This window comes from Rhinolophus sinicus, linkage group LG16, assembly GCF_036562045.2.
Source record: "Rhinolophus sinicus isolate RSC01 linkage group LG16, ASM3656204v1, whole genome shotgun sequence".
Taxonomy (NCBI): domain Eukaryota; kingdom Metazoa; phylum Chordata; class Mammalia; order Chiroptera; family Rhinolophidae; genus Rhinolophus; species Rhinolophus sinicus.
In genome coordinates, this window is record NC_133765.1 from 7,262,568 (window position 1) to 7,290,497 (window position 27,930).

Sequence of the window (27,930 nt, forward strand, 5' to 3'; positions counted from 1 at the left end):
GACACATAAAATTATCCATCACATATCCCCTTAAATTTTGTTGGTTTTGTTCTGGTGAAGCCAGAGATTGATTCTGATAGTGGAAGTGAAAGGAAAATGTGGGGTGCAGTACCAAGCATTGTGTCTTCACTACTGCCAAGGCCCCTTTTCTGTCTCTCAGTATTTGTCCTCTGGTTGGGAAGGATTTAGTGAGATAAGCCACATAACTAAGAAGGGATGTTTTTATAGAAGGCAGGGGAGGACAGAAAGCAGAGAGAAGAATCATTTTCCTGCATTTGGAGTATACCCTCAGACCCATGAAAATGGGACTCAAATCATGTAAGTGGATAATTAGTTGTAACTCTGAGACATTGTTCCAACTTACCCATCAAGGGGAGGGGGGGAAAGCAGCTACTTGTCAAAGTCTGCATGAATAAGAGTGATAGAAGGGAAGGGAAATAATTAATTCCCCCCATTAGTACAAGACATTACCCTCAGAAACACACAGTCCTTCATAATTGTCAAAACCACTCTTTGCTCCTCATCACCGAGCAGCTACAGCACAGTGACAGATGAGAGCCACCTTGAAACAGCATGGTGCCTCTCTTCTCGAGCCTGCATTGTCAAGATCAAGATAAACCTAGGGCAGCTGAGGTCACTGCTGCAATATGCATGTCTGAGTGCAGGGACCTTCTTATGTTTCCTTATAGGTCAGTGACACTGAGCTCCTGGGTTGGAACTCTGCCAATCAGCACCATGGACATCAGGTTTCCAGAACATAAGGAACTATTTAGAATTGCTGGGCATAGACCATATTGCTAAGTTATGAAATGCCCTATGACCTTAGAGATCATCCAGCACAATTTTTCATTTGATAGGGAAAGAAAGTAAGGCTTGGATTGCTAAACACACTCAAAGCACATAGCATATTAGTGGCAAAACAGGTTAGATCCCAGGTCTTCAATCTCCCATTTAGTGGTTTTCTCCACTTAATCCTACTATTGGCACAGAGTCGTAGAAGGTCATGTATAATGTGACTTCTATGGTGACTAGGCTAAGAAGGCCCCGGAGCTGCTTCCATCAGAACTCTGGGGCATCCGATCCATTTCAGAAGGTGCAGGTCTGCTATCTAACCCGCCAGGACTTTGGGCCAGGATCCCTAGAACCCCAAATCAGCTCCCATCCTGAGGGCAGCCATGCTGATGCCCTCACTCCAGTTGCCTTGGGCTCCAAGCAGCTGCTCTAGTCTGTACTCCCGGAGAATACTGTAGCTGATGGGCTGCAAATTCCAGGAGAACAGATCTCATGGGGTCATTCTCGACCCTCTTCCAGGAGAGTCTACATCCCAGAATCCACAGTCTACTTGGGACCCAAACCACTGTCTTTTGTTGGATTCAAAAGTGTGACGTTGGGACAGCTCCACAGGCAGAGTACAATGCCAGCCGCAGCCCAGACAGTACTGGGCCACACAGATTATCATCCAGACCGGCACTCTTTTTTTTCTTTTTTTTTTTTAAGGAGGGCACATCTCACGGTGGCCCAAATGGGGATCAAACCGGCAACCTTGGTGTTATCAGCACCACACTTCAGCACCACACTCTAACCAACTGAGTTAACTGGACACCCCACAGATCAGCATACTTTTGAGAGCAGAAGGAGACTATTAATAATTATCCTAGGAAAGCAGGTGTCAACTGGGATTGTCTCAGACAAACCTAACTCTATGGTTACCCTATCTGTGAAAATAACAAAGGCATCTTGGTGTTGCTATACAAAAGCAACAACAAAAAAACAACAACATTATTCCCCAGGGAAAATGAGCCAGGCACAGCTGGTGTTGGAAGGAAAGTTTTGATTCCCCCCAAAGCATACAAGGGGTAAAGCATTTATCTTGATGTTGCTGTATTATTAGAAATAATTTGAAGATTTTGGAGACCACCTAGTTCCCAACAGACTTTGCCCCTGTATGTTTGCTGTGAACTCAAGAAGCAAGTTCTCCAAAGCACCGTCGGGTAATTCTGGTGTTGGATACCCACTGCACTGTGGAACAGGAAGTTTCTGTTTCTCAAAAATATCATTTTGAAACAGTGTTTTCTCTGAGAAACTGGGTGTTTTGTTGAGCGTTAGGATCATGCAGGCAAGGTCGAGTGAGGCTTTCTTCACATGTAGGAATGAAAGAAGCAGTAGCTAATTCAGTGCCTTGATCAGGTTCTGTTTTGTTTTTTTAATTGAGTTTTTTTTTTTAAAGCAGTAGTTTATTTAGATTAAAACACAGAATTCATTTCACTTTTTAGTTGTTAATAACCCTGTTGGTTCAGAATGCAAATAACAGTAATAAGAGAGAAAAACATGTAATAAGTAAAAACTTTTCAAAATGTCTTAACATTTTGTCAATAACTTAGCTGTTTAAGTTCTGCTTTTCAAAAGTAATGAATTTTTCTTCATCTCTGTGCCCTTTTGGTTTGAACTATTTCTTTCTGTTTATATTTAGATGCTTTTTAGTATACAAATGTTAGCTACATTTTCCCCACATCATTTTTTTTTTTTTAACTTGATTTGTTGTTTTACTAGTTGACAAAACCTTTGTAGAGGTTTTTGGTTTTTCTGTTTTTTAATTAAATTTATTGGGATGACAATGGTTAGTAAAATTGCATAGGTTTCAAGTGTAGAATGCTATAATACATCATCTATATATCACATTGTGGGTTCACCACCCAGAGTCAGTTCTCCTTCCATCACCATATATTTGACCCCCTTTACCCTCTTCTATGTCCCCCTTTCCCCATTCCCCTCTGGTAACTAGCTACTTTTTGTTTTTTTTTAACCCATGTAGATTACTTTGTTCTCCAAATGGATTTAAGCTTCTGTCCTCAGGCAAATGGCCCATTCTGCATCCTCATTCTCTGTCTCTCTTTGTTTCTCTGTCTCCCTGTCTTTCAGTCTCTGTCTGTCTGTTTGTATCTCTTGGTCTAACCCCTCTCTTATTTTTCTGCTACGCACTCTGAACTTTCATTTAAAGGATGTGCTGCATCCTTGCAGGAACCCTGGCTCTTTCTGTGTCCCCCACTCAGGACCACTCCCTTTGGGCTAAGAGCATCATCTAGATTCTAAAATATATGTTGTCCTGATTCTTTCTACGTATAATGAACCCATCTCAGAAAAAAGAACACATGTAAAACCAAGCTAAACACTCATCTTCACCATGGTTCGCAAAGAAGCTACTCTGGTCTTTATGCTCTGAGCATGTAGGGCTGGGTTTTCTTCTCCATTGTGGGCTGACAAAGGGCAGTTGACACTGTCAAGCCCCCCTGGCTGTCATTACTTTGCATGCTGCAAGGTCCTCTTTCTAGCCCTCACCTGCTGACATCATGACTTATGTTCCCCATAGAGGCCAGTGGACAGTCCGCAGAGGGCCTGAGCACACTCTGAGGTGTGCAGAGCTCTATGCGCTATGAGGCCAGAGTGCCTTCCCAGCAGAAGCAGCCTGGTGGTGTACAGGTGGAGCTGGTGCTTGGACAGTGAAGGCCACAGGAGTCCTCAGTAGACCAACCAGTGTGTTCATCTCAGTCATCCTCATATGTTAGAGCCCCTGGAAGGTTTCAGAGGATGCTGATACCAAGGCCCCATCCCAGGCCAATTTCATCAATCTGTAAACATGGGCACAAGAGTCTTTTTAAAAGTGTTCCTTGAATGATTCTGATTTGACACCTGGGACAAGACCTGCAGATAGTCCCTCCTAGACCTCACTGCACAGAGGTTCCTGACAGTCCCTTCTCCTGCCCCCACCTACCAGACAAAATCCTTCATATCCTCTTTTCTTTGACTCTTCTCCTTCTGGTAAAGAGAGCCAAATGCATCAGAATTGATTTTTCTGGACAGTCTTACTGGTGAGTCATCTGAGTCCTTCTCTCCTGTGTCATCCTCAGCTGTTACATCAGAAAATGGGAATGACTTAGGAAACTCACCATTGCCAGGGAATTTCTCGCACCCCCAGGTACCAGGAGCATGATTAATGTACTCTGTCCCCCACTAGAAGCTCAGTTAACTTTCATAGTAACACAGTGATCTTGTCATTAGCCAACTTGCTGTCAGCCTCAGGGAAGGCAGCCAGCAAGGCAGCCCTGCATGGGGGCAAGCTACCCCTCCCTTGGGGAAGGTCCTGGCCGCCTCAGCTGGAGAAAGTTGTCTGAGCCTAAGACAAAGAGCTTCTGTCACCGCCAGCAAGTGAGACGTTGACCCAGAGGCTCAGTCTCCAAACCAAAATGACTTTAGCACAATTCAATTGCTTGTATTAATTAAGGGAAAATGAAACAGTGGGTTTATCACACTTTTCATTAACTCCAATGCAGCAAAGGGATGTATCTGGGAGTTGGGAGCAGGCAAGGATGGAATGTGCTGCTGTCCACGCTTCCTGGTTTAATTAAGGAGGGGGAGCCCAAAGTTGCTTATTACCAGCAGTGTTCTAAGGGGAGTCAATGTGTGGGGGAGGGCAGAGACTGGCAGAAAGAGGGAAGATTAAGTAAGTGGAAAGGGTGAGTCTTGGGGGGATTCAGAGTCTTCAAGCCTCTAGCCATCCAGTGTAGAATGAACAAACACTGTATGTTTATCCTACACTAGATGCGTAAGGAGTTCAAGAAGGAGAACGTGTTCATTCCTTTTCTGTGCACTTGCAGTTTAGACAGTGGGGTGACTACCCTATAGGCAGCAAATAGTGCAAGATCACGAGAGCCAGCTGTCCCAAGTGCTGAAACCGTACCCCACTTCCAGCTCAAACATGTGTCCCATGTTTCTATCCTTCAAAGGAAGGAGGCTTTTTTGTCAAGAGGCATGTGATTGAGAAAGATGCCAAGAGATCTCTAGGAAGGAGTGAGAAACCATACCCCCAGCCCATGGGTTTCCAGATGGCAGCTTCCCCTGCACTCCCTAGGAGGAGCAGGCCCCTCTTCATTGCCGTCACTCTTTGTCTCCCCCATGGATGGTGGATGACTGATGTGATTGGAAATGTTATTTGTTCAGGCATCCATTGGACATAGTTAAGCAGAGATAAGGTCGTCATCGAGAAGTGAAGGCAGCATTCCTGATTTTCCATCACCTTTTCCATCCACCTCTGCTTGGGTCTAAGGGGACTTCCTTACCCTGAACTCCCCATTTGAATACAGGCCTTACTGTCATTTCCAGCTTTTGCCCGTGGCTGAGTACCCAAGTCAAGTAATCCTACTATGCAAATCTAGATACTGTCAGTTGATAGGGAGAAAGGCAAGAAACCGTGTCAACCTTGGATGCCAAGCCCAGATGGTAGGCCAGCTTAACAGCAGTAAAATTAATATTTTGATCTTTCTGGATCATTTTATGTGATTATGTTCTATTTCCAGAATCTTGGAAAGAGAGAGATGGATGAGTGACAAAATTGGGGCATATATCCACACATGAACTTCCGACAGTATGGACCTCATTCTACGTACCACAAGGGCACGGAAGCAGTGGGGAGGGTCCTGTTTCAGACAGTTCCTTTGCTTGCCCTTATCTTGCTCTTGACCTCTAATGCATGATTTCCAGCATTTTCACAATATGCCAACCAACCCACACTTTTTCTAAGCACGCACTGATCACCTGGGCATTTGACTCCTGCTTTCCAAGTTCAGTATTAATAGGGATCGTCTGTAACAGTGCATCTTGCTGGGCAGTAGGAAAACTGCTTTTCTTGATTTTCCAGAAACATTACCGTTTGAGCTCAATGGACCCCTGGGGTGCTCGTGTGCTCACCTCTCCTCTCTCCCACTGGCTTCCTTCTGGCTGCTGGTTTCCTTCTCTGGCTTTCTTGTTTATTTGAGTTTTCCTTCCTCTGGCTGTTTCTTCCTCATGCCTTTTCTTCTCTGTGTAGATGCCTCCTTAATCTCTCACCTCCTCCTTTCTGCCCTCACCCTCCTGCTCATTTCCTCTATGGCACCCACCCCCAGGCATGTGCCACTGTGAGTCACTTCCTGACAGGTCTCATGGCAAAAGCTGTGACAGGTGACAGGTGCTGACATTGAACTTCACAAAGCAGCTTCCCTAGATGGAGCAGCAGCTTTCCATGACTCATGAAGAAGGACAGTGGGCTGGGGGCACCTAGGAGGCAACTTTTAATCATTTCAAAGAGACAAGCCAGGTAGGGTTTGCCTCAATATCAGGATGATTTTTTGGATAATGTGCAGTCTAGTAAAGGAATAGGCCATCCCCTGAAGTCATCCCTGAGGATACTCACACAGAGGAGAAAATATTTTGCAAGGGACAATAATCCAAAAAAAGTGAAAGGCTAAAATTTTTGACCCTCATTGTACTTTCAACTCTGTAATTCTAAGAAATGTCCTGAGGAAAAAGAAGAAAAATTGGGCACGAGAGTGATGACCAAAATGCAGCTGGCATGGAAGGACGAGACGCAAAGGGGGGGAAACGGGAAAGAACTGGGCCAGGAAGCTTCCAGAATTCACTCTGGATTTTCTATTTGATCTATTTATCCTGAATGCTTAGCTTTCTTTCAGCTCTAATAAATCTTTCTGACCCACCATACCGTACTTGGGGGATCTAAAAACAATTCAAAATTTAAAAATTTAGCCTAGGGATAGAAAAATATAAACTCCAGTTCTGCGCTCATGAGACTGTAGGCTACCCAAGGTCAAAGACCTTGTCTTCTAGATCTCTACCTCCCACACAGTGTCTAACCCAACACTCTGTCATAAAACAACTACAGATGATGTCAGGGACAGCAGGCCACACCACGATCCTTCTCCCAAGGCAGTTTCTCTGTCTGCTTCTTCATTTCTAAGATGGAACAGACCCTGGTTGTCTTTGTATTCTGTGACTGTTAAGTCAGAATATGATCCCTGAAGTAAAATCCCCCCTTGTGTCCACAGACCCCCGGGGCGTATTCACCCCACACCCAGGCATGTGTCCTCTGTCATGGGCCGCCCACACCTCCTGATAAATTTGTGTCCTTGCAGATCTTAATCGAGCTAATACAGTGAATGGAACTTATCCGCTTTGAAGCACTCCTCTGTAGAAGGAATAACCCGTTTTTTAATATATTTCTGCCAGTGATTCTGAATCTACTTCCTTTTGTTTCCACTCATGTTATATTGGGATGTCTGAACGCATAGGGCAGGTTGACAATGCCTCTGAGTTATTGTCTATTTACAGGACACCTCACCATAAAGCAAAACTGTGGGGCGGACTTGGAGCTCCTGTTTTCATACATTTCATGAGAGAAAATATTATAGTCTTGTAACCTATCTTTCTTTTTTAATCCCTTTTGAATGTATCCTCAGAGTGTTTCCAATGGCACCCAGGCCATCTCGCCTGGATGTCCCTCTCTTTCCTTCCTCACACTAACGCATGCTTCCTCCTCCTAACTTCTGCCTTTCCTGTTCCTCCCTCTGAGTTTCGCCCTGCCCCCATTTCCCTCCCTTCGTCTCCACAGTCAGTACTTGGCTTCCTGGCAGCTAGCAAAGAGGATTGAAACCTTTATTGCCTTCTGCCCTTTCTCTACAGCATGGAATCAGAATTTTACATTGCAACAGACTTGGAGAGAGCAGGGAAAGCATTACACCTTGCAGGTTCCTGGGTCTCCAGGTATTTAGCAACCTTGATTTGTTCTGCTTAAAAGTTTTCACCCAGTATTCCAATTCGTTCAGAAAATAACATCTTGTCACCTTCAGTGGGCTTGAGATGGGGAGTAGTTTCGATATCTGCTTCCCATTTCTTAGCAAAACGTGTGGACAAGATGCCTGTTTTGTACTGAGATCGTGAGAACTCAGTGGAAAGTTAGCTTCAAGGGTCCAGATGCTCAGCCTCAATGTGTCCACCGAGGCCTGTGCTCCAAACAGGGGCTGTTCTTTGAGATGCAGACCCACGGGGACCTCGGGAGGAGAGGTCCTCATCGGCCTCCTTGACCTCCTGGCCACTTCACAAGCCAGATCATTATAAATGAGTGAGTTAGAAGGAGCTAAGAGCAGTACTTGGTAGGGCCTATTAGTTGCTTCAGTGCTCAGAGTGTGGACCCCAGACAAGCAGCACAGAAATACCTGGGCACTTGTTAGGAATGCAGAATCCCAGGCCCTCCTCTCAGCCTACTGAATCAGATCTAATTGTGTGTGTGTGTGAATCCCAGAAGTATTTATATGCAAATTAAAATCTGAGAAGCACTTCTTTATAGTACAAACCTGACAAATTCATTTTCTCACTTAATGAGTTAGTTTTATCGTAATGATCCCCATTTTACATGAAACACTCTCTTCCTTCTTCCTGCTTTTGCTGTCACATAACCGTCCCATAAAAACAGCATTACAGATAGTGAAACTAAATCCCCACTTTCCAGAAGCTGAATGTTTTGTCCTGTAATGCCCCTATGAAGGACCCAGGATCTGCCCTCCTCTATAAATGTGGAGAATCACTCACAGTCCCGCACACTGGTCTCTATCCTCTTTGAAGTGATTCCCTTCCCGCTGTGTGGCCAGCACCTCTATGTTGGCTGGCACTCATACACCTGCCTTATCGGGGGCTTTAAGACATCTGTCTTGCCCACACTGTGTATGTAGCAGAATATGGTCGATCCCATTCTTTCCAAGGAACGGGGTCAGTGACCCTGCCGGTGGCTCCTGTCAGGCCCATTGCATGTAGGTCTTTTTACGTTTTATTTTTTGCTTAAATGCAGTAGGGCTTAATTACCTGTGGCAAATACACTGCAGTGCATTTTGAAAGAATAATGGAGTCTTCATAGTAGGACGCCAGACTTTCAATACTGCCATATTTATTCATTGCAGAAAAGGTACAGTACAGTGAATCTGGAAAGCTATTTTGGTGTGTTTGATTTCATTGTTGTTTAACTCTTATAGACACTATGGTTGCTGAACCAGCACCATTTCAACAAGTGAGACAACATTCGTCTTTATTAGACTTCCTGAAATGAGTGATCTCAGAGTCTCCTTCAACTCCCAGATTCTGTTAGATCTAAGAAAAATTAGAAAGAAAGGACCGGATGTTTCTATCCCTCTAATAAACTTGGAGGAATTAGGATCGGAACTAGCCTGAATGATTAAATGTGTGTTGGGGTCGAGGGCTGTGACCCGCACCACCACTCTGAGATTCCAGCAGGCAGGGCTCTGCCCCACATCCCATGAAGCACCACGCTCTGGAGTGTCTTCCTTAAAATGTTCTATGTTCCGCTCGGTGCCTGAGACCAGCCTAGATCAGCAATACCATTCAGGAGAGACACTGAGATTCTAGACAGAGTCTGAGCCTTCTCCAGGCCCCATTTCTCCCCTTCAAGGCACATTTTCAAACTCTACCTTCAACCATTCCTCACAAGAATTCCACCAGATCGTTCAGGATTATGAAACTCACACCTGCCGGTTTGTCCTGGGGCTGTGTCAACATGTTCCAGTTCCAGGAGAGTGGCCTGGCAAATAAATGGATTGCTTCTGCTGGCCTATGCAAGATTTCTTTAATAAGAATGCATGAGATTGGGCTACCAAAATGGTACTGATTTTAGGTGACTCAAATATTTATATATAGAAGGGCCCCTTTAAAATTACTTGATTAAGAATCTAGGGATTGCCTTGGTAACCAGCATCCAGACACTGATGGTAGAGCCTGGGTGGGCATGACCTGCGGTGGGCGATGGAGGCAGGGAGGCAAGAGCTGGAAAAAAAAACAAGTTTGGGGGAATGGGCAGAGTGGGTGGGTACTCCCCAAGTCTTAGACTAGGAGTAAAATCAGGATGCCAAAAATTCTGCCTCCCTACCTTCGCCCATCCCCCCAGGGATTCCATACCCCACTGCTCCACACCGTAGAGGACTCAGACTTGGTTGACTGAACACCCATGGGATCAGAATATGCTTCTACAGGGGTGTGAGGAAAGTTATAAGTTTCTGTAGTCCTGAAAACTAATTTCTCCCTCACTCCTGGAACACAGAAAGGAATCAGGAAGCCGGCCTATAAAAATGTAAATGGCTGTACTACCTCTTTAGCCTTTGTGTTGGCTGCGTTTTCACCGGAGTCTGGTGCATTGGCAGAACTTAGAAGACTTGTATTATATTTCAAGGCAGAGGGTCTGTTCTCTGTTCTGCTTGCATTGAACCCCAGGATGTGGGGTAAGGAATAAGACAGAGGGGCAGAGTGTGTCAAGAGCATGTAATGGAGGCTGCAAACCATGTAAATTTTGCAGCCCTAGAATATTTTGCATCGTGCATTGCAAGCTTCACAAGCGCCTAAGGATAAAGCCTCCAGAATTCCCCACAAAGTTTGGTATTAAATCCGTGAGTCTGTTTTTGTAACCAAGGATCCATCATTTGGGACTATCATGTTTATTTTTTGTTGGCAAATGTTTATTGAGCACCAGCTACATAGAAGTCACAAAGTGCCTCTTTACTCATTCATTCACTATTTTATCTACTCCCACACAGTTTGAAACCAAACTAACTGCTTTGCATGTATTTGTATTAAAATGCTAAGTGGTCACTTATTTGTTGTACAAAGTAGTTAGTAGTTCGTATTCGCTATCCAAAGGCATTTCTACTAGTGAAAAATTAAGATGGCCATACTGACATACCCTGAAGTTATTCCCACAGTTTTCATTATATTATTGATCATGACAATTCTGTTTAAAATATCAACGTTTAGTAATGTTCTGGGGTATTTCACATGTACTCTCTTAATCTTCATAATGATACATATAAGGAAAAGAATGATATCTCCTTCTTATCAAATGGTCTAAAAAGTTAAAGTGACTGGGACAAAAACACATTGACTCAAGACACAAGCAGAAAATGTCTTGTTTTCAAATGTCATACTTTTGGGCCAACGTGGTGCTTTATAATTGTGATGTTCAAACACCATTTCTACAGCTTTTCATGTCCCTTCTCCTACAAGTTCTGGATGTGTATATAGCTCTGTCCCTGGTTTCACAGTTTCACGATTGTTTCCTGTCTGTTTCTTTCCTCCCAGAAGGCCAGGGCTTTGTGAGTGAGGACGAATACCTGGAAATTTCTGACATCAAGCGTGACCAGTCTGGGGAGTATGAATGCAGCGCCTTGAATGACGTCGCTGCACCTGATGTGAGGAAAGTCAAAATCACTGTTAACTGTGAGTTGAACCATTGTCAGGGAGCTCCAGGGGGAACCAGGGAATATGGACCAAGCTTTGCTGGTAGTGGCAATGCTTTTTTCCAACAGGAAAACACTTTCTCTGATTGCTGTGTCCCATCACTGCCTCCACTGCCATTTGCCCTGGAGTCTTCCTGTGCCTCTCAAAGCTTTAAGCTAATGGGGAGAACTGTTAACTTTGAATTGGTTTGAAATTAGGAAGAAGATCCTGGGGTAAATGCAATATTTTCAAGCAAGTTCCTTTCCTAAAATTAATGGTTATTTAAGTGAGAAGGTGGGGTGTCACAAGAAATCCACTTGCAAAGCAAGTGACTGAACGTGCCTTTCATCCACTTCGTGAAATCACTCTGCATTTCCCCCCCACAGACCCTCCCTATATCTCAAAAGCCAAGAACACTGGTGTCTCAGTTGGTCAGAAGGGCATCTTGAGCTGTGAAGCCTCTGCGGTGCCTACAGCTGATTTCCAGTGGTTCAAAGAGGATACCAGGTACCTTGAAAAATGGAACTAGAGCATGTCTGAAGCAGAGCTGATGGATCACTGCCCACATGGATAGAGAATGACAAAGTAAAGGAGAAATATATGGCAGAACCGAAAGGCATTGCAGTACCTCCTTTATAACAAAGTCTCCTTTTAGAACCAGAAACGAACAAACAAACAATCATTGGAGGAAGCTGGGAAGTGGGCAAAATGAATTGACCTTGTTTGAGAATCTGAGATTAGTTGTAGACCTGGCAAACTTTAGTGACTAGAAGCTGGTACATTTAGGCTTTGGAACATGAGCACCCTTCCCTGTTGTCTCCTGATAGAGGCTGTGGTGCTTATGGTTTGAGTTACAGGAACTGGGTTAGCGGAAAGGGTTTTTTGGGAGGAAGAGGCCTCCTTGTAGGATTAAACTATGGTAACTTTGGGTCCTTCCAGCACCTTCTGTCTGCTGTTTCACTATTGTAGAACCAGACCAGCAGTACCTTCTCTTATTACAGGCTAGCAACTGGCCTGGACGGCGTGAGGATTGAGAACAAAGGGCGCATATCCACTCTGACCTTCTTCAATGTTTCAGAAAAGGATTATGGGAACTATATTTATAGTTTTGAGCCAAGTCACCAACTGCTGCCATCATGATTCTCATGTTGATTGCCATGTCATGTTCTCATTCCTTTGGCATGAATGGAGCACTCCTCTGAGTCTTCATCTAGGTGACTCTTCTGTCCACAGCTGGAGCACCAGATCCTTCTCTGAAGGTCTTTGCCTCCCATATGGATGGAGAGGTCTCCAGAGCCATGACTGCTCCCCTTGGAAGCCCTTATCCTTCCCTGGTCCATCTTCCCACACTGCCATGTCCATCTCCCTGTGCAACATTTCACACCGTGGACCAGGGCTAGCTTGTTTTGATATTTCTTGTGTGTATGTATTTGTTTATTTGCTGAGGTTTGATTAGAGGGAAGCATCTGGTGAGTAGAATAAAAAGGTATTCATTTTGCCATGTGCACCTCAGACCCTGAACAAACTTTCGGCATTGACATTAACTAAACTTTGTCCACCAACCAACCATCTAAAATGTGTGATCTATGTCTTTTGTTTTCTCTCTGCATTGTGTGTGCATTGTGCTGTGTGTGTCTTAGAAATAAGCCCCTCATCAGCAGTGGCAGGTGGGTACAGCATGTTCCTTCCTTCCTCTGCCTGCCTGAATGTCTATGCTTTTGAACTGAAGCCTACCTCAAAGATAGGCTTGCCTGCTCCACTCCCCGATTTATTTCTCCTCAGTATATAGCCTTCAAGTGCTTGGTTTGTACCATGTAGAATATGATGGCTTTCACATGCACATATATGAAATATTGTTGTATGTTTCAGTGGAAGGGTTTTGTCCCCTATAAAACAATGAACTTCTTGGTGGCCTTTAAAAGCTATGAGCATTCTGCTATTTCTGCATACAGCAGCATCAAGAGGGACCCAGCCCAGAGACCAAACGGATTTTCATATGGTTGTCTCCATGGGGAAATTACCCTACTGTGTTTCCCCGAAAATAAGACCAGGTCTCATATTAAGGTTTGCTCCAAAAGACACATTAGGGCTTATGTTCAGGGGATGTCCTCCTGAAAAATCATGCTAGGGCTTTTTGTCCGGTCAGGTCTTAATTTCGGGGAAACACGGTAGTATGAATGCTTTATACTTTTAGCCCAAGACAAAAACGGCTAAAGACTTAGTTCTAAAATCTTCATTTTAAAATATGTCATTAAAAAGAATAAGAATAAAAATATCTACCATTTACCAAATATTTACTGGTTTCTAGGCATCATGTTAGCAGTACAAGACAAGTTATTAACTCCATTTTAAAGATGAGTAAGAAGGAGGATAGAAGAGGTTAAGTAACACTGAAGCACATGTAACTAATGCAAAGATACTGGATAAGACCCAGAACTGGACCCTTCATCAGATACTGAAGTGCTTACCCAGAGGATAAACAGAGTGAGACATGCACATACACTCTCATCCATTTAGATGAAGCAGCTCTGCTTCCAGAGATAGAAGCCTCACAGCCCGACTTTTCTATGGTCAATCTCAGTCACATAGAAAGTGGTAACTTTTGAATTTTCCAGACCTGGGAAGCAACTCCACAACTGTCACTTTTCACAGCTTTGGATCCAGGATAATCACAGGCCACTAGCTCCGCCCATACCTTGATGTCTATGAGTATCCATCCCTTGGTCTTAATAAAACCAAGAGGAAAAGGTGGGATTGGAGTGCTATTCAGCCACTAACCCTGCTATCACCACCTCAGTTAGTGGGGTTGCCAGTGGCAGGGAATATGGCCAACAGAAGGACTGACAATGAATGACTCAGGTTCTTGTCTCTCTCTATCATTAACTAAGGAAAGAGGTGTGCAATAGCAGATATATACTAAGACTATGTACATTAAGACTATATTAGTGTTCGTGGGCTGCCATAACAAAATATCATAGGCTGGTGACTTGAACAATAGAAATTTATTTTCTCACAGTTCTAGAGGCCAGAAGTTCAAGATAAAGTCACAAAGATCTATCATCTGTTTTTGTGAGGGCTCTCTTCCTGGCTTGTAGATGGCTACTTTATCCTCACATGGCTTTCCTCTAAGCATGTGTTGAGAGATAGAAATTAGAGATAGAGCTAGAGATAGAGAGAAAGAGATAGGGATAGGGATAGAGATAGATAGAGAAAGGCTGTGTGTGTGTGTGTGTGTGAGAGAGAGAGAGAGAGTGTGTGTGTGTGTGTGTGTGTGTGTGTGTGTGTGTGTGTGTGTGTGTTGGGGGGGAGGGAGAGAGAGAGAGAGATCACTCTCTCATGTGTCTTCTTATTAGGACATTAATCCTATTGGATCAGGGCCCTGCCCTTATAACCTCATTGAACATTAATTATATCCTTATAACCCCCATCTCCAAATACACATTGTGGGTTAAGGCTTCAACATATGAATTTGAGGGGGACAAAATCCAGTCCATAGGAAAGACAGCTTCTTATCCCAACTCCATTGGCCACATGTCAGCTATTTAACCTTACTGAGCCTTACTTTCCTCGTGTATGATATTGGGATATTAACACCTGCCATAAAAGGCTGGTGAGAGGACTAAATAAGGTCATTTATATGGAGAGTATTCCATAAATGCTATATTCAGATGTGTAACTTTGACAACACACAAAGACTATAGACCTCAGTTTACTCAGCTAAAGTTGAGGTACTATTTCCTGACCTGCTGACTGTCATTGTGAATTATCAATCAGATAATGTTCAACACAGTGGTATGACAAACTGAAAACTGTTGTATAAATATAAGATACTATGGTACTACTGGTTTTTGCCAATGCATTCTGTGATATGGTCCATCTTATCACTGCTCTGCTTAAAACAGCTACCAGATTATTGCTCAGCTGGACTTGTGTTTTCCTTTCCTCCAAAGTCTCCTGTCCACTTTTACTACAGCAACACCAATCCCCATAATTCATCTTATTTTGCTTCACCTGGTTCATGTCCATTTACCTTTCAGCATCTCTTCTTGAAGGAAGCTTCCCTGACCTCTATGAATAGGTCAGTTCTAATATAACACTTCTGAATGCTGCACTCACCACAGTGTGTTCACTAGCATTCATTCAACCAATATGCATCAGGACTTGCGGTGTGCTGGGCTGTTCGAAGTGATGAGGAAACTGCAATGACGCAACAGATAGACACCTTATCTCTATTGACCTCACTTTCTAGTTGCAATGTTATTTTTGTTTCATTTATTTAGTTTGTTTTATTAAAGACTTTTCCTTTTGGGCTGTGTGTTCCGTGAACGTAGGGACCATGTCAGTTTGATCCTTAGAAACGAGCATAGTAGCTGGTCAGGAAAATTTTGTTGAGTGAACAAACAAAAGAATGCAGAGATTGGAGGGCTGTGTTGGTGATACCAGGAACAGGAGGAATTCAGCTGTCAGGAATGACATGTGACAGAAGGGAGTAGGGTATATGAGGCTCAGAGCCTCTTTGAGGCCAGGTTCTGCTGCTACATAACTGACTGAATGGTTTTGGGAAAGTCAATCTCAAGGGTTCTGTGTTTTTTTGTGTGTGTGTTTTTTTGTTTTTTTTTTTCAGTGAAAGCGTTTGAATAAGGTGTTCTTCTTGGTCCCCACAAAGACTAATTCTGTGATACAGTGCCTGAGTGGCAATGGCTTCAACACAGGAGTAGAGTGATATTGTCCAGTTGACCAACCATTTCTGCTGGCCATGATTGTTGTTTCTTGTCCTCAATGGCCCCGTAATTGTGTCTAAGTCTTACTAACCACTTACTACCTACAGGGCCACTAGACAAAGTACCCTACATGTTTTATCTCATTTAATGACATTAGGAAGTAAGTAGTATATTTACCCCCATTTTACAAAGGAGGAATTTGAGAGGTTAGACAGATTACTCAACTCACTGGCTTATAAGTGCTTGAACTGGGATTTAAGCCTATGCGTTCTTCCAGTGTCTGAGCTTTTTCTATTATTTCATTTCAACTCACAATACTAGGCAACCTATCATGGATTTTTGTTGTTTGACCTTCTGGCTGGAACTCCATATCAACATTTAGCCTGCTTGGACCCATTTCCCATGCCAACATCTCCCCTCTTTTATCTAAATCTGAACTCCTTATCTTAATGGAAAATTTTATGTTTACAACTCATATACACATGCCTCCCAAATACAGCCCCGTACCCTCCCTGCTCGCCCCCCACCCCACACACACACCACATTCCCAGTCATGCATTGGTGTTTGCCCTCAAAGACTGTAAGTTTCTATTTTGGAGACCCTTTTGACTCTGCCCTGTGAATACATCACAACACACTCACAATAGACCTCTCACACAAACATACCTTTCATGTATTTCCGACCTACATGCAAAGAACAAAGAAAAGTGGGATAAAATCAATCTCAAAAGAATACAGAAGACAGACTATGGAGACAATGAGTTGGTGAGTGGGTTAAAACAGAAACTATTAGGTAAAACTATGAGAGACACATATGTAGGTGGGAAATACTCAGTGATAAGTCAGAGGTTGTACATCTGTTGCCCCCCTTGAAAAGCTACACAGACAGGATAGGTCACCCAGGCAGTGTGCCAACTCAGTGAAGCATTTTTAGTGTGTGTGTTTTCTTAGCCCTGTGCAACTTCAGGCACTGGAAAGGCAGCATAGTGTAGAGAGAGAGACAGTATTACGAGCAAGGAAAACTGGATTCTAGTCCTCACTCTGCTACAGACAAACTATGGCTCCTCTGTTTCATGGTTTGACTATAAAAATATAGAACAACACAAGCTGGACTCCAGCTTTTTTTTCAGCTTTCTAAGTGTATATTCTGATGAAAAAAAAACAATGGGAAAATAGGGTAAGCAACAGATCTCTAAAACATATCACCCCTAACCCTGTGTTATTAAAAAGCAGCTTGCTCTAAGTGTCTGTAAGCTTTATCAAGTGGATGCAGCCATTTGAAGGCCCACCTGGAACCCTGGCATCTTGAAGTCTTGCCAGCCGGCATGCTGCAGGCGGATGACCAGGTTTGGCTTCCTAAGCCACAGCTCTGCCTCTCTCAGAAGCGTTTCACTTTCTCTCAACTTGCCAACCCACATTGCCTCCACTGGGTCTTGAGCAAGAGGCCCCATCCCTCTGTCCTTAGAGTGCAATGAGGGAAGATTCTGAACCTGATTACATCCGGCATTGCAGAGAGTGTAATGCGCTTAATGAGCCATATAAACGCTTGGATTACTGGAACTGGCAGGGGAGAGGGGCAGGGAACACAAACAAAGCCAGAAAGGAGGGGGGATGCTGCAGAGAGAAAAACAGATTTCTCACATTTTATCTGTGAAATCATAGCGACGTAAATTAGTTACATTAAGAGTTAAGTATCAGGAGAAAGGACAACTCATAGAAATCTTGTCTTTGCAAATGAAAATGGCAAAACACTCCAGTTAAGGCAACATCTGGGCTCTGAAATTTTTCTTCAGGCAAATCCTCAGCCCCTTCAGAGCAGCTATACTACAGCCTATTTCAAGCAGCCCCTGGACACTACGAGGACAGGATCTATGTTTTCTTTGGATAATGGCCATTCCTCCAGAATAAATACACATATCAGTCTGGCTCTTCAAACAGGATTTTCTTTAACTAGAAGCAGCACTGACCATCTCCTTTCATTTTCCACCCTTTGCTGACCTCCTCCCCCGTGCACCCCACTGGTACTGGTAGGCAGACTGCTCAGAACCCCTGCCTTCATACCTCCCATCTCTACCAACACACTCCTGCCTCCACTCCTTTACTAAGGTGTCCAAATATGTTCAGGTGAGACCTGAGTTGTGGGCCCAAGGAGTCTGGGTGGGCTCCTGAGCATACCATCCATGAACTATCCTACAGTGTCTCTTCCCTTCACCTCCAATGCTCTGAAAGGGAGGACCAGTGTTGGCCATCCCCGCTTCCTCCAGGTCCATTCACACCTCACCCTATCATGCTCTGCTCCCTCCTAACACTGAGCCTCATTTCAGTTCCAGACCTACCCTTGGCTCCTCAACATCCCACTTCTAATCTCTGTGACATAACTGTGGGGTGACTTGCTTCTTTCCATTCTATCTCAGGCTGCTTCTAGCTCCTCCACTACCTGCCCCATAAGTCTGCCCCAGGAGAATGTTTCAGTGAGAGGAGAAGGGGTCTTCCATGTCTTCAACACCTTACAGAGTAATATCTTAGCCTGTATTACACTACACTTACTTCAGATGCTTTAAATATGCAGATTCATGGTCTTTGCCCCAGACCCATTTAATAAAAATATCCAGGGAAAGTTGTGAGAATATACTTTTTAAGCAAGCTCTCCAAGGAGACCTTATGCACACTGAAGCTCTCTAACCTCTGAGCAATAGTTTGGTAACTCCCACGTCTGTATCTCCAGTGCTCTCCTTAATTCTGAGCTACAAACCACTCTACCTACTTGAACGTCCCATAGAGGTCTCACTCTCAGTCTTTCTCTCCCAGGCATCCCTCCCATTCCGATGTATACCTTACCTGTGCACCTATACACTCTCACTACAATGTCAAGAGGCATTTTGACTTCTTCCTCTTCTTCGCCCCTTACACCTATTAGCCAGCAAGGCCTAGCAAGCAGACCACAGCCCTTCCCCTCAACTGCCCGCCCTCCCTTCCATTCTCACTCACACAGCAGCAAGTATCTCCCCTGAACAATTACTGTATTCTCTTGCTGGTTCCCTCGTCTTTGGTAATCCCTCTCCAATCTGCCACTGCGGCAACAAGTGAACTCTCCAAAACTCAGAATGAATCTGTTCACACCATGCTGAAAACTGCCTACCAGGAAAGCATGGCCAAGAGGTCTGTTCTTGCTGTGAGATCAATTGCCCTTATAGCTTCAATTTCCCCTGCTGCCTTCTATGTACTCAGCAGGCTAAACCACCCTGTGCCCTAGAACACCAGACCCCATTACTCATTGACGCCTCTGACCATGCTGCTTTGCCTTTTCCCATCCACCCATCCATTTGAATACAAAGAGGATCAAAGTTTCCAACCTTGTACAAACAAGTCAATAGATAATTACAGTAGAAGGATAGAATATAATGAGTGCTATGCAGGAGGAATGAAAAAGCTACTAGCTATTAATGTCAGCCGGACATAGCTTTAGAGAGCTGAGAACCAACCCTCTGAGGTAGGTACTGTTATCATTTCCACTTCACAGAGGAAGAGCCTGGAGCTCAGAGAATGTAAGTGATGTTACTGAATTTCTACAGATAGGAATTCTACCAAAGAAGGAAGTGGCAAGAGCAAGGTCTGTGTTATCTTAATCCCATGTTTTTTCTAACCCGTACATATACTATTTCTTCCAGTGTGTTGTAGGGTCACAGAAGGAAACCTTTGCCCTATTTACTGCCTGATAAAGTCATACTTATACTTTGAGGTTGTGCTCAATGTTACCCCATCCATAATGTATTTCTGAACCCCACTGAAAAGTCACTCACTTCATCTCTTGGGCTCTCATGGTCACTTACCCTTAGGCTGCTATTTTGATTGTATTTGTTTCTGCACTTAAAGGATGTAATATTGTATTTTTCAATGGTTGTTACCTAGTAAACATTTGTTGAATTAAAAAACATTTCTTTCAGTCAATGGAGGCATCAGTTATAGCCTCTATACAGTATGAAACCCTTGACTAACCAATGAAAACACAAATACTCACCAATGAAAACACAAATACTCAGAAGGATTTGTAATCTTCTCTTCCCAGGGAAACCAAATCACTATTCTCTACCACTCTCCCTTGCATTCCAGCCTCTCAGTTCTTATTTGAAATTTAGGTGCCCCCCCCCTTCCCCATGGGTCTTGTGAGTGAGACTGTATCAAACATTCTAATTTACTATTTAGAAAGACATTCATCAAATGATTTCTTCTTGCAGAGGCATCAAAAGCTGCACATTTGTCCATTTCCTGCTGATAACGTATATGATTTTTATTTTCCAAATTCACAATTTAAATCCAGGTGGGAGGGGATGAATCAGAGAGACATACCATTGCTTTTGGCTGATGACAGCAGTGTAATCATTTGTATTTTCCCAAACCTGCAAACTGTCAACATATTAGAAAAAAATATGCAGACATTTCACATTTCATTTCTGATGAGGTTCCTTGTCATTCCCTCGCACCCCCACCCTCCTGTATCTGAATCATTGACATCTGGCTATTAGCCTAAGCATTTAGAATTTAACACTGAGCATTCAGGGTATGCTGATGTCAGCACACACACACACACACACACACACACACACACAAGCTTATGGTTCAGCATAGACTACAGTCTTGTCTTTTTCAGGTTTCTGATGAGCTGGCAGATTTGAATTAACTTCTGATATTAACTTCTTAAACTTTTGTCTTTGTGGTAAGCACAAAACAGGGAATGCTAAAGGCAACACAACAAAGATGGCTGCCTTTCTGTGCTTCTTTATCCGCATGTCTTCTTGTCTTCTTTGCTCTGCAAAGCCCAGTTAATCTTCCTTGTAAAAAAACATAGTGCCATGTTTTCTGCTGTAATTAAAGACAATGGAGGGAAAGTTCCCTTTGAAGGGGAATGATGCGCCTTCATCAGTGGCACTGATGAAAATAGGCTTATGTTTCATCAACAAGTGTAACGCGTACATCCTCTAATTAGATTTCCTTGCTCCTCTTTTAATCACCAAGAACATCATTATCCTTTTGGTTCTTCATTAGGAAGGTCACATAGTTCATATTTATACTTATAAAACCTATTGAAATTTCAGAACAAAACTGTATCTTCTTAGACTTCAGATATTTCATTGGTCTCACTGTGCTACCACCAATTCAACTTGCCTATGGGATTTTTTTCTCTTTTTCTTTTTTTTTAATGTGATCACCCTACCAGCTGCTATTTTAATAGAATGACAGGTATACAGTCTACTGTTGCTGAAGAACCACGCCATATTTTCATTGCAATCATGGAAGCGAAAAATGGTCACACATTTCAATAACTTCATCGCTTGTAATGCACACTTCATTTTGACACTTCCAAATCTCTTAGAAGGCAGGAGCTCATCAGTAAGCTTACATATTTTTCTACAAGCTTTGTGCTGAGTTTGAGTACTTTGATTCTCAATACCTGCTCCTCCAGAGGATGACCAGCCACGCCGTGAATGCAGCAGCAAACTCAGTTCCACAATTGGCAGTTCTGCATGTTAATTCCATATTTAAGCCCTCAACCAAATTTACTTTTCAAAAATCTAATATTTAGTATATGTATTTTAACAAAATATGTAGCTTCTCCAAAGTAGGTTTTAGTTTATTTATTTGTTTGTTTGTCTGTTTCTTAATGTATTTTTCTTACCTGCGCTGAGATCCCCTCGTAGCCATAACAGCTTTCTTCCCTCTGGCCCAGAGCACATGCACCAATTGACCTTTATACCATTTACAATTTCTGACATTTATCCCGTGATCATGGCTAAGGCTGTCTCTCTCTTCTTTCTGTCTGCCGAAGACTAACTTATTTTTGTCTGCATCTCTGTCCCCAAGGTATTTTGTTGTTGTCACTGTTGTCATTCACAGTTTGTTTTGTGGCTTTGCATCATCACTTAAGCTTTAATATTCAAATATGCTCAACTTTAGGCATGAAGGAAACAATTAACATTTAGCATTGAAATGGGTGAAGGTGGACAGACTAGAATGAGGGGAAAGGGTGTGATTTTATGTTCCCACTTTCAATTTATCCCTGAAACATATTTCATTAAACCTGATTTTTGTAACAGCCATCCTAACCAAATTGAGTCATTGTTAGCTATTAATAAAGATTCCTTACACGTGGCATTTGCCTAGAGAAAGAGTTGGGCTTCTTAACACACTTTCTCAGAAGAACTAGCCTTCCTTAGGAAGCCGTTATCTGTGGTTGGCAGCCTCCTCAGATATTTTCAGGAGACACCAGGTCACTTTATTGCTAGCCATAGCCAAGTTTGCTTTCATCTGGTATTACCTTTGAGAACCTAGTATTGCACAGGGTTGTTGTTATTGTTTTAAGATTTTAAAAATGTATTTATTTATTTTTCAATTCCAGTTGACATTCAATATTATTTTATATTAGTTTCAGGTGTTCAGCATAGTGGTTAGACATTTATATGATTTATGCAGTGATCCACTGAGTAGTCTAGCACCCACCTGGCACTATGCATAGTTGTTGCAACAGTATTGACTCTATTCTCTGTGCTGTACTTTACATCCTCATGACTATTTTGTAACCACCAATTTGTATTTCTTTTTTTATTATTATGCTGAGTGAAATAAGTCAAACTGATAAAGACAAATACCATATGATCTCACTTATATGTGGAATCTAAAGAACAGAATAAATGAGCAAACAAAATAGAAATAGACTCAGAGATATATTTAAAAAATGTTGATTCGTAGATGGGAGGGGCGAGGGGATTGAGGAGAAGGTGAAGGGATTAGAAAGTGCAAATTGGTAGACACATATAGTCATGGGGATATGAAATACAGTATGGGGAATATAATCAACAATGTTGTAGATAACATAAGGTGTCAGGTGGGCACTTAATCAAGGGGATCACTTCATATGTGTAGACTGTATAGACGCCTGACCAATGCACTGTACAACTGAAGTTGAAGTAGAATAATACTGCATGTCAATTATAATTATATATAACTATAATTATATATATATATATTCCATGGGAGGTGGGAGGTGGAGCACAGCATAAGGAAGATAGTCAATGGTATTGCAACAGGTATATAAGATGTCAGAGGGGTGGTAGCTTGGGGGAGGGGGTTATCACATTGTGAGGGGTGCAAATGTCTAACTATTATGTTGCTTTTACACCTGAAACCAATAATAAGAAGAAGAAGAAGGAGAAGAAGAAAATAACAGAAAATGAAAAGAAAAAAGAAAGAAATGCACAGTTTTGTTTTTTTTCAATAGATCCCCCCAAAAGATGCTATTTTAAGGTTCAGCAATTATTGTTCTGGTTCTAATTCACCTAAATTTATTCATCTTTTACTTATACTCTGTGATCTTACCATCTGAATTAATCCTCAGAGCGACCCTGCGAGGATAGATAAAACTATCCACTCCCCGTTTTGTACATTAAAAATAATAATAATAATAACTGATTCAGAGAACTTGACTGCCTTGTCCAATGGCATTCTACTGATGAGTATCAGAGCCAGAATTCAAATTCAGTTCTCTCTCTTGAACTCAATCCTTTTAAGATGATCCAGCAGGAAAGATATTCCTGAGATGGAAGAGATGTTGTATTATTAGTTTCAAATGGTTTCTTTTCAGAATCTGTGAGGGTTTAAAGTATTTATTTATTTGTTTGTTTATTGATTTAGACTAGCACAGACAGTATCCCAGGTCCTACTGGAGTACACACTTTGTGAAAGCAGAGACTATATTTACCCTTAGTCTGAAAACACAGCCTGATGCATGGCAGACTCCCAGCAAATACCTGTTGAGTGAGCGGCGGTGGCTTTTTGAGGCTACCTTGGGGTCTGTTACCCTTGCAGACTGGTTCTTTGCCCTTGGACGTGACCACAGAGCTTAGCTTTGGATCGCTCCCATTTTCTTGCTCAGTGTTCCACACCCTTCTAGGGCCCTCACAGTCAATGACCTCTCTCCACATTAACCCTCCGATCTCACCTATCTCACCTCCTCACATTTTGTCACCTACCAAAACCTCACCTCAGGTTTAACATACTTGGAAAATATCAACATAAGCCAATATGAGCCTTAAGGAACAAGTGGAAAGTGAGAGGCACGGAACCACCTGAGATGCAGTTACCAGGATCACATGACTACTTTGTACTAGACATGATATAAATCAGTTGAATCCTTTAATATTCTGTAAACTCGGTATCATCACGCATATTCTCAACGAGAAAACTGAAATGACTTTAACATCACATAGCTGGGAAGCTACGGATTCAGAATTTAAACCAAAATTGATCTGACTGCAAAGTTGCCAGCATTAGTTACACTCTGATAGTGGCCAGTGACTTTACCCCAAAGGATGTTTAGGGCCACAAAAACAAGGCAGTGAGGCCAAGCGGGGTGTATGTGCAGAAAACCTTTCTCAGTTACCCTAGAACATGTATGCTCACCTATACATCCATGTCCCCTGCTCCTTAGCCTTTTTTTTCAGTCCCATCTTTTCTTCAAACCCTTGTGTTTTATCCAGGTGCATTACAGGGTTAGTTTTCTGTAGTAGAACACATAATTGAACACCTGCTTCACCTATCCAAATCCTAGGTTTCTAGGTTTGTGATATGAACTACGTTTCTCTACCATTTTTCCTACTTCCACTAAAAAAATAAAAGAATAAGAATGAAAACACCTTTTGAATTCTTAACCCTGTTTATTGAAATTAAAACTAGTATTATCTTGGGTACCAAATACCTAGGGAAGTCCATACAGCTGGTATCTAAACAAATTATGACATAGGAAAATCATACTTAACTTGACATCTGAAGACGTGTGTGCAGCTCAGGTGAAGTATCATGTCTACCTGTATAGCCAAATCTTTGAGCTAACATTTGCAAAAGACTCCTACCAGCCTAAGGAGCCAAAAATGGGTCCCACGTTATCATGTACCACACCAAATAGTTAAACAGTGCCAATCCATCCCTTATACATTAAAGTGCATGGAAGTATTTGCCTAATCAGGTGAGTGGCCTGAGCATACAGAAGCCCAATGGGAGAGACCCACTCAGATGTTTTCTTTCACCAATAGAATCAGGGTTGCTGTAAAGATTCAATTAAAGAAGCCATTCATTTCTGGTGGCTTTTGTCTCACATTCCTCCAACCTAGAAAGTGGTACACAGATGTGAAGCATTGTTTTCTTGCTCTGATCAAAGCCTGAGAGCTCTCCTGTAGGGCCCCCACTATACTGACATTTGGCCCAGCTGCCAAATCTCAAATGTGTCCAGGATCCGTATGAGGAATACAATGCTAGTTTCAATCTCCATCATGCTGGATTAGATTAACTCCTTGGCCAGGATAGCTCAGCCATATTTCATAGACTGATTGACTAAAGGCACTTTGGCCCTAAATTGCCACAACCTCTGATACAATAAAGCAGGGCTCATTATACCTGCTAAAGAATGAAACCCTGAAGCTGCATAGAAAACGAGCCACAGAGAAGGAAACCTTGCAGTCTAGGAATGTTTTATACCCTGTTACTAACTCAAGAGGTTGTGATAAGCAGAGGTGCAAAAAGCTAGAGTGGTGATGGTTTCGTACCTACTGGAAAAGACCATCTGGCTGCTCACAAGCTGTCCCTTCTAGCACCAGATGTAGGATTTGCATTTATACAATAATTCAGATTGCAAATAAAAGAAGAGCCTTAGAGATCATCAATCCCAGCCTCCTTTCATTTTGTAGATGGGAGAACCAAGACCAGAGAGAGGATGTCACTCAGCTTGGGAGAAGCAGACTCACGTAGAAAAATTAAATCTCCAGATTCCCAGTCCATTATTCCTCTCATCACATGATGATTTGGTCCCTGGAAAACATTCACAAAGAATTATTTTCCATAGAAAGGAAGTAGAGTTATAAGAATCAAGGGCACTGACTCTGTGGACAGAGTGACTCAAATCTAATCTAACTCTAGGTGTATAAGTTGTGTGACCATGGGCAAAGTACTTGACTGTTCTGTTCTTCAGTTTCCCTATTAATATAATGGGAATGCCAATAGTACATGGCTCAGAGGGTTTTGTGAAGATTAAATGAGTTAATAGATATTTAGCATTTAGAATCATGCTTGTCACATAAAGAGCACAATATGAATATGTGTTATCATTATCATCCCGAGCAAACTGAGCAGCCTCTATATCCACTAAGTTACCTTCCTGGTTTCTACTCTTTGGACCACTCAACTGTAGCTAAACTGTGGCTGTGAAGCTCCTGCCTGACCAACACTGAACCTCTTATTGCAACTGCCACACTCCACGAGACACATTTCTCTTTATGATGCCCCCTTTTCTCTCCATATATCATCCTTTGATGCTTTGCTTTGTTATATATTTATCTTCTTCTGTTTTAGCAATATGCAACCTTGTGCTGTAGCATGGTGTATGTAGCAAGGAATGCTGAAGCTCACTGGTAGAACTTGAAATAAAGTTATTCCTACATGAAGACCTCGGTCTCCCTAGAGTAGAACTTATTAGAGTCTCAATTGTTTCTTAAGCTACCATCAACACAGTGAATTACATGAAGACACACATCATACCACACACACACATGCACGTGCGCGCGCGCACACACACACACACACACACACATAACTAGTTCAATGTGTCATATGTATGTGATCAAAAACTACGGTGAATGCTGCTGCCCAGTACCATCCAATGGAAAGGCAGGGATCTTCAATATGGGAAGTGGCACGTCGAACCTTAGTAACAGTGTGTAATAAGTTTCAACTCGTTCAGTGAAGTCAGTTGGGAGTGAGCTATGGTTGAGAGGTGTGTTTTAAAGTGTGCTGTAAATCATGGATCACGAACAGCGCATTAACATTAAATTTTGTTTCAAACTGCAAAAAAGTGCTAAAAAAACATATGACATGTTAAAATTAGTTTACGGTGATGCTGCAGTGACCATGAAGACGATTTACACGTGGTTCGAGTGATTTCATAATGTTGTGAAGCGATTGAAAACAAGGAAAGATCTGGACGTCCTTCAACATCAAAAACCCAAGAGAATATTGAAAGAGTAAGCAAAATGATTCGATCAAACAGAAGATTGACTATTGGGGAAATTTCTGAGAATCTGAACATCCCTTGTGGTTCCATTCAGAATATTTTAACAACAGATTTGAATATGAGGGGAGTGAGTGCAAAATTTGTTCCGCGCATGTGGACTGTCGAACAAAAGCAGCAGCATTAGTCAGTTCCGTTGGAGTTGTGCGACCGTGCTCCTTCAGATTCCAGCCTTTTAAGGTACAGCATCATGGGAGATGAAACTTGGGTCTATGGTCATGACCTTGAGACCAAGGTTCAGAGTTCTCAGTGGAAATCACCCAGTTCTCCTTGTGTGAAAAAAGAGCATCAGTCAAGATCTAACATCAAAGTGATATTAATTGTGTTTTTTGACATGGATGGAATTGTGTGAGCTGAGTTTGTACTAAGGGACACTACAGTGAACTCTGAACATTATAAGGATTTATTAGAGAGTTTAAAAGGTGGTGATGTGTGTAGAAAACAGCCTGAGAAATGGGCAAACTGTTTCATCCTCCCTTATGACAATGCTCCGTGTCAAACATTGCTTCTGGTATGGTAATTTCTCTCAAAAGCATTATGGTATGTCCTCACTCACCTTATTCACTGGATATTTCACCCTGTGACTTCTTGCTCTTCCCCAAAGTCAAAATGACCATGAAAGGTAAACATGTTTAATTGATTCAGGACATCAAGGCAGCCACAACAGAACAACTGAAGACACTCACGAAAGAGGACTTTCAGAACTGCTTCAGAAAGTGGCAAGAACAATGGGATAAGTGTGTCTGAAGCAGGGGGTGTATTTTGAGGGGGATTAATGGCAATATGTTTTTTACTGTAATAAATTTGTTTATATTTAAACATTCACCGTATTTTTTGATCACACCTCATATATATATATACATACATACATATATGTGTATATATTTTTAATGAAAGATACTCTTAAAGAAGCATGGGTTTTACAAATCTATATTGCTCATTTTTTATCAACTCATTTACAATTCTAAATCATTTATCTTTTCCACAAAACATTATAGAAAA

The 27,930-nt window shown here is 42.3% G+C and overlaps 1 protein-coding gene across 1 annotated transcript in view; it reads left to right on the top strand.

Annotated features, from left to right (window-relative positions):
• LOC109438897 (opioid-binding protein/cell adhesion molecule) overlaps positions 1–27,930 on the top strand; it is a 581,752-nt gene that overhangs the window by 546,500 nt on the left and 7,322 nt on the right. The window contains exons 4-8 of the mRNA XM_074321787.1: positions 10,960–11,097; positions 11,484–11,604; positions 12,099–12,214; positions 12,331–12,383; positions 12,575–12,764. Coding sequence (XP_074177888.1) covers positions 10,960–11,097; positions 11,484–11,604; positions 12,099–12,214; positions 12,331–12,383; positions 12,575–12,764 — 618 coding nt within the window. The remainder of the gene's footprint in view (positions 1–10,959; positions 11,098–11,483; positions 11,605–12,098; positions 12,215–12,330; positions 12,384–12,574; positions 12,765–27,930) is intronic.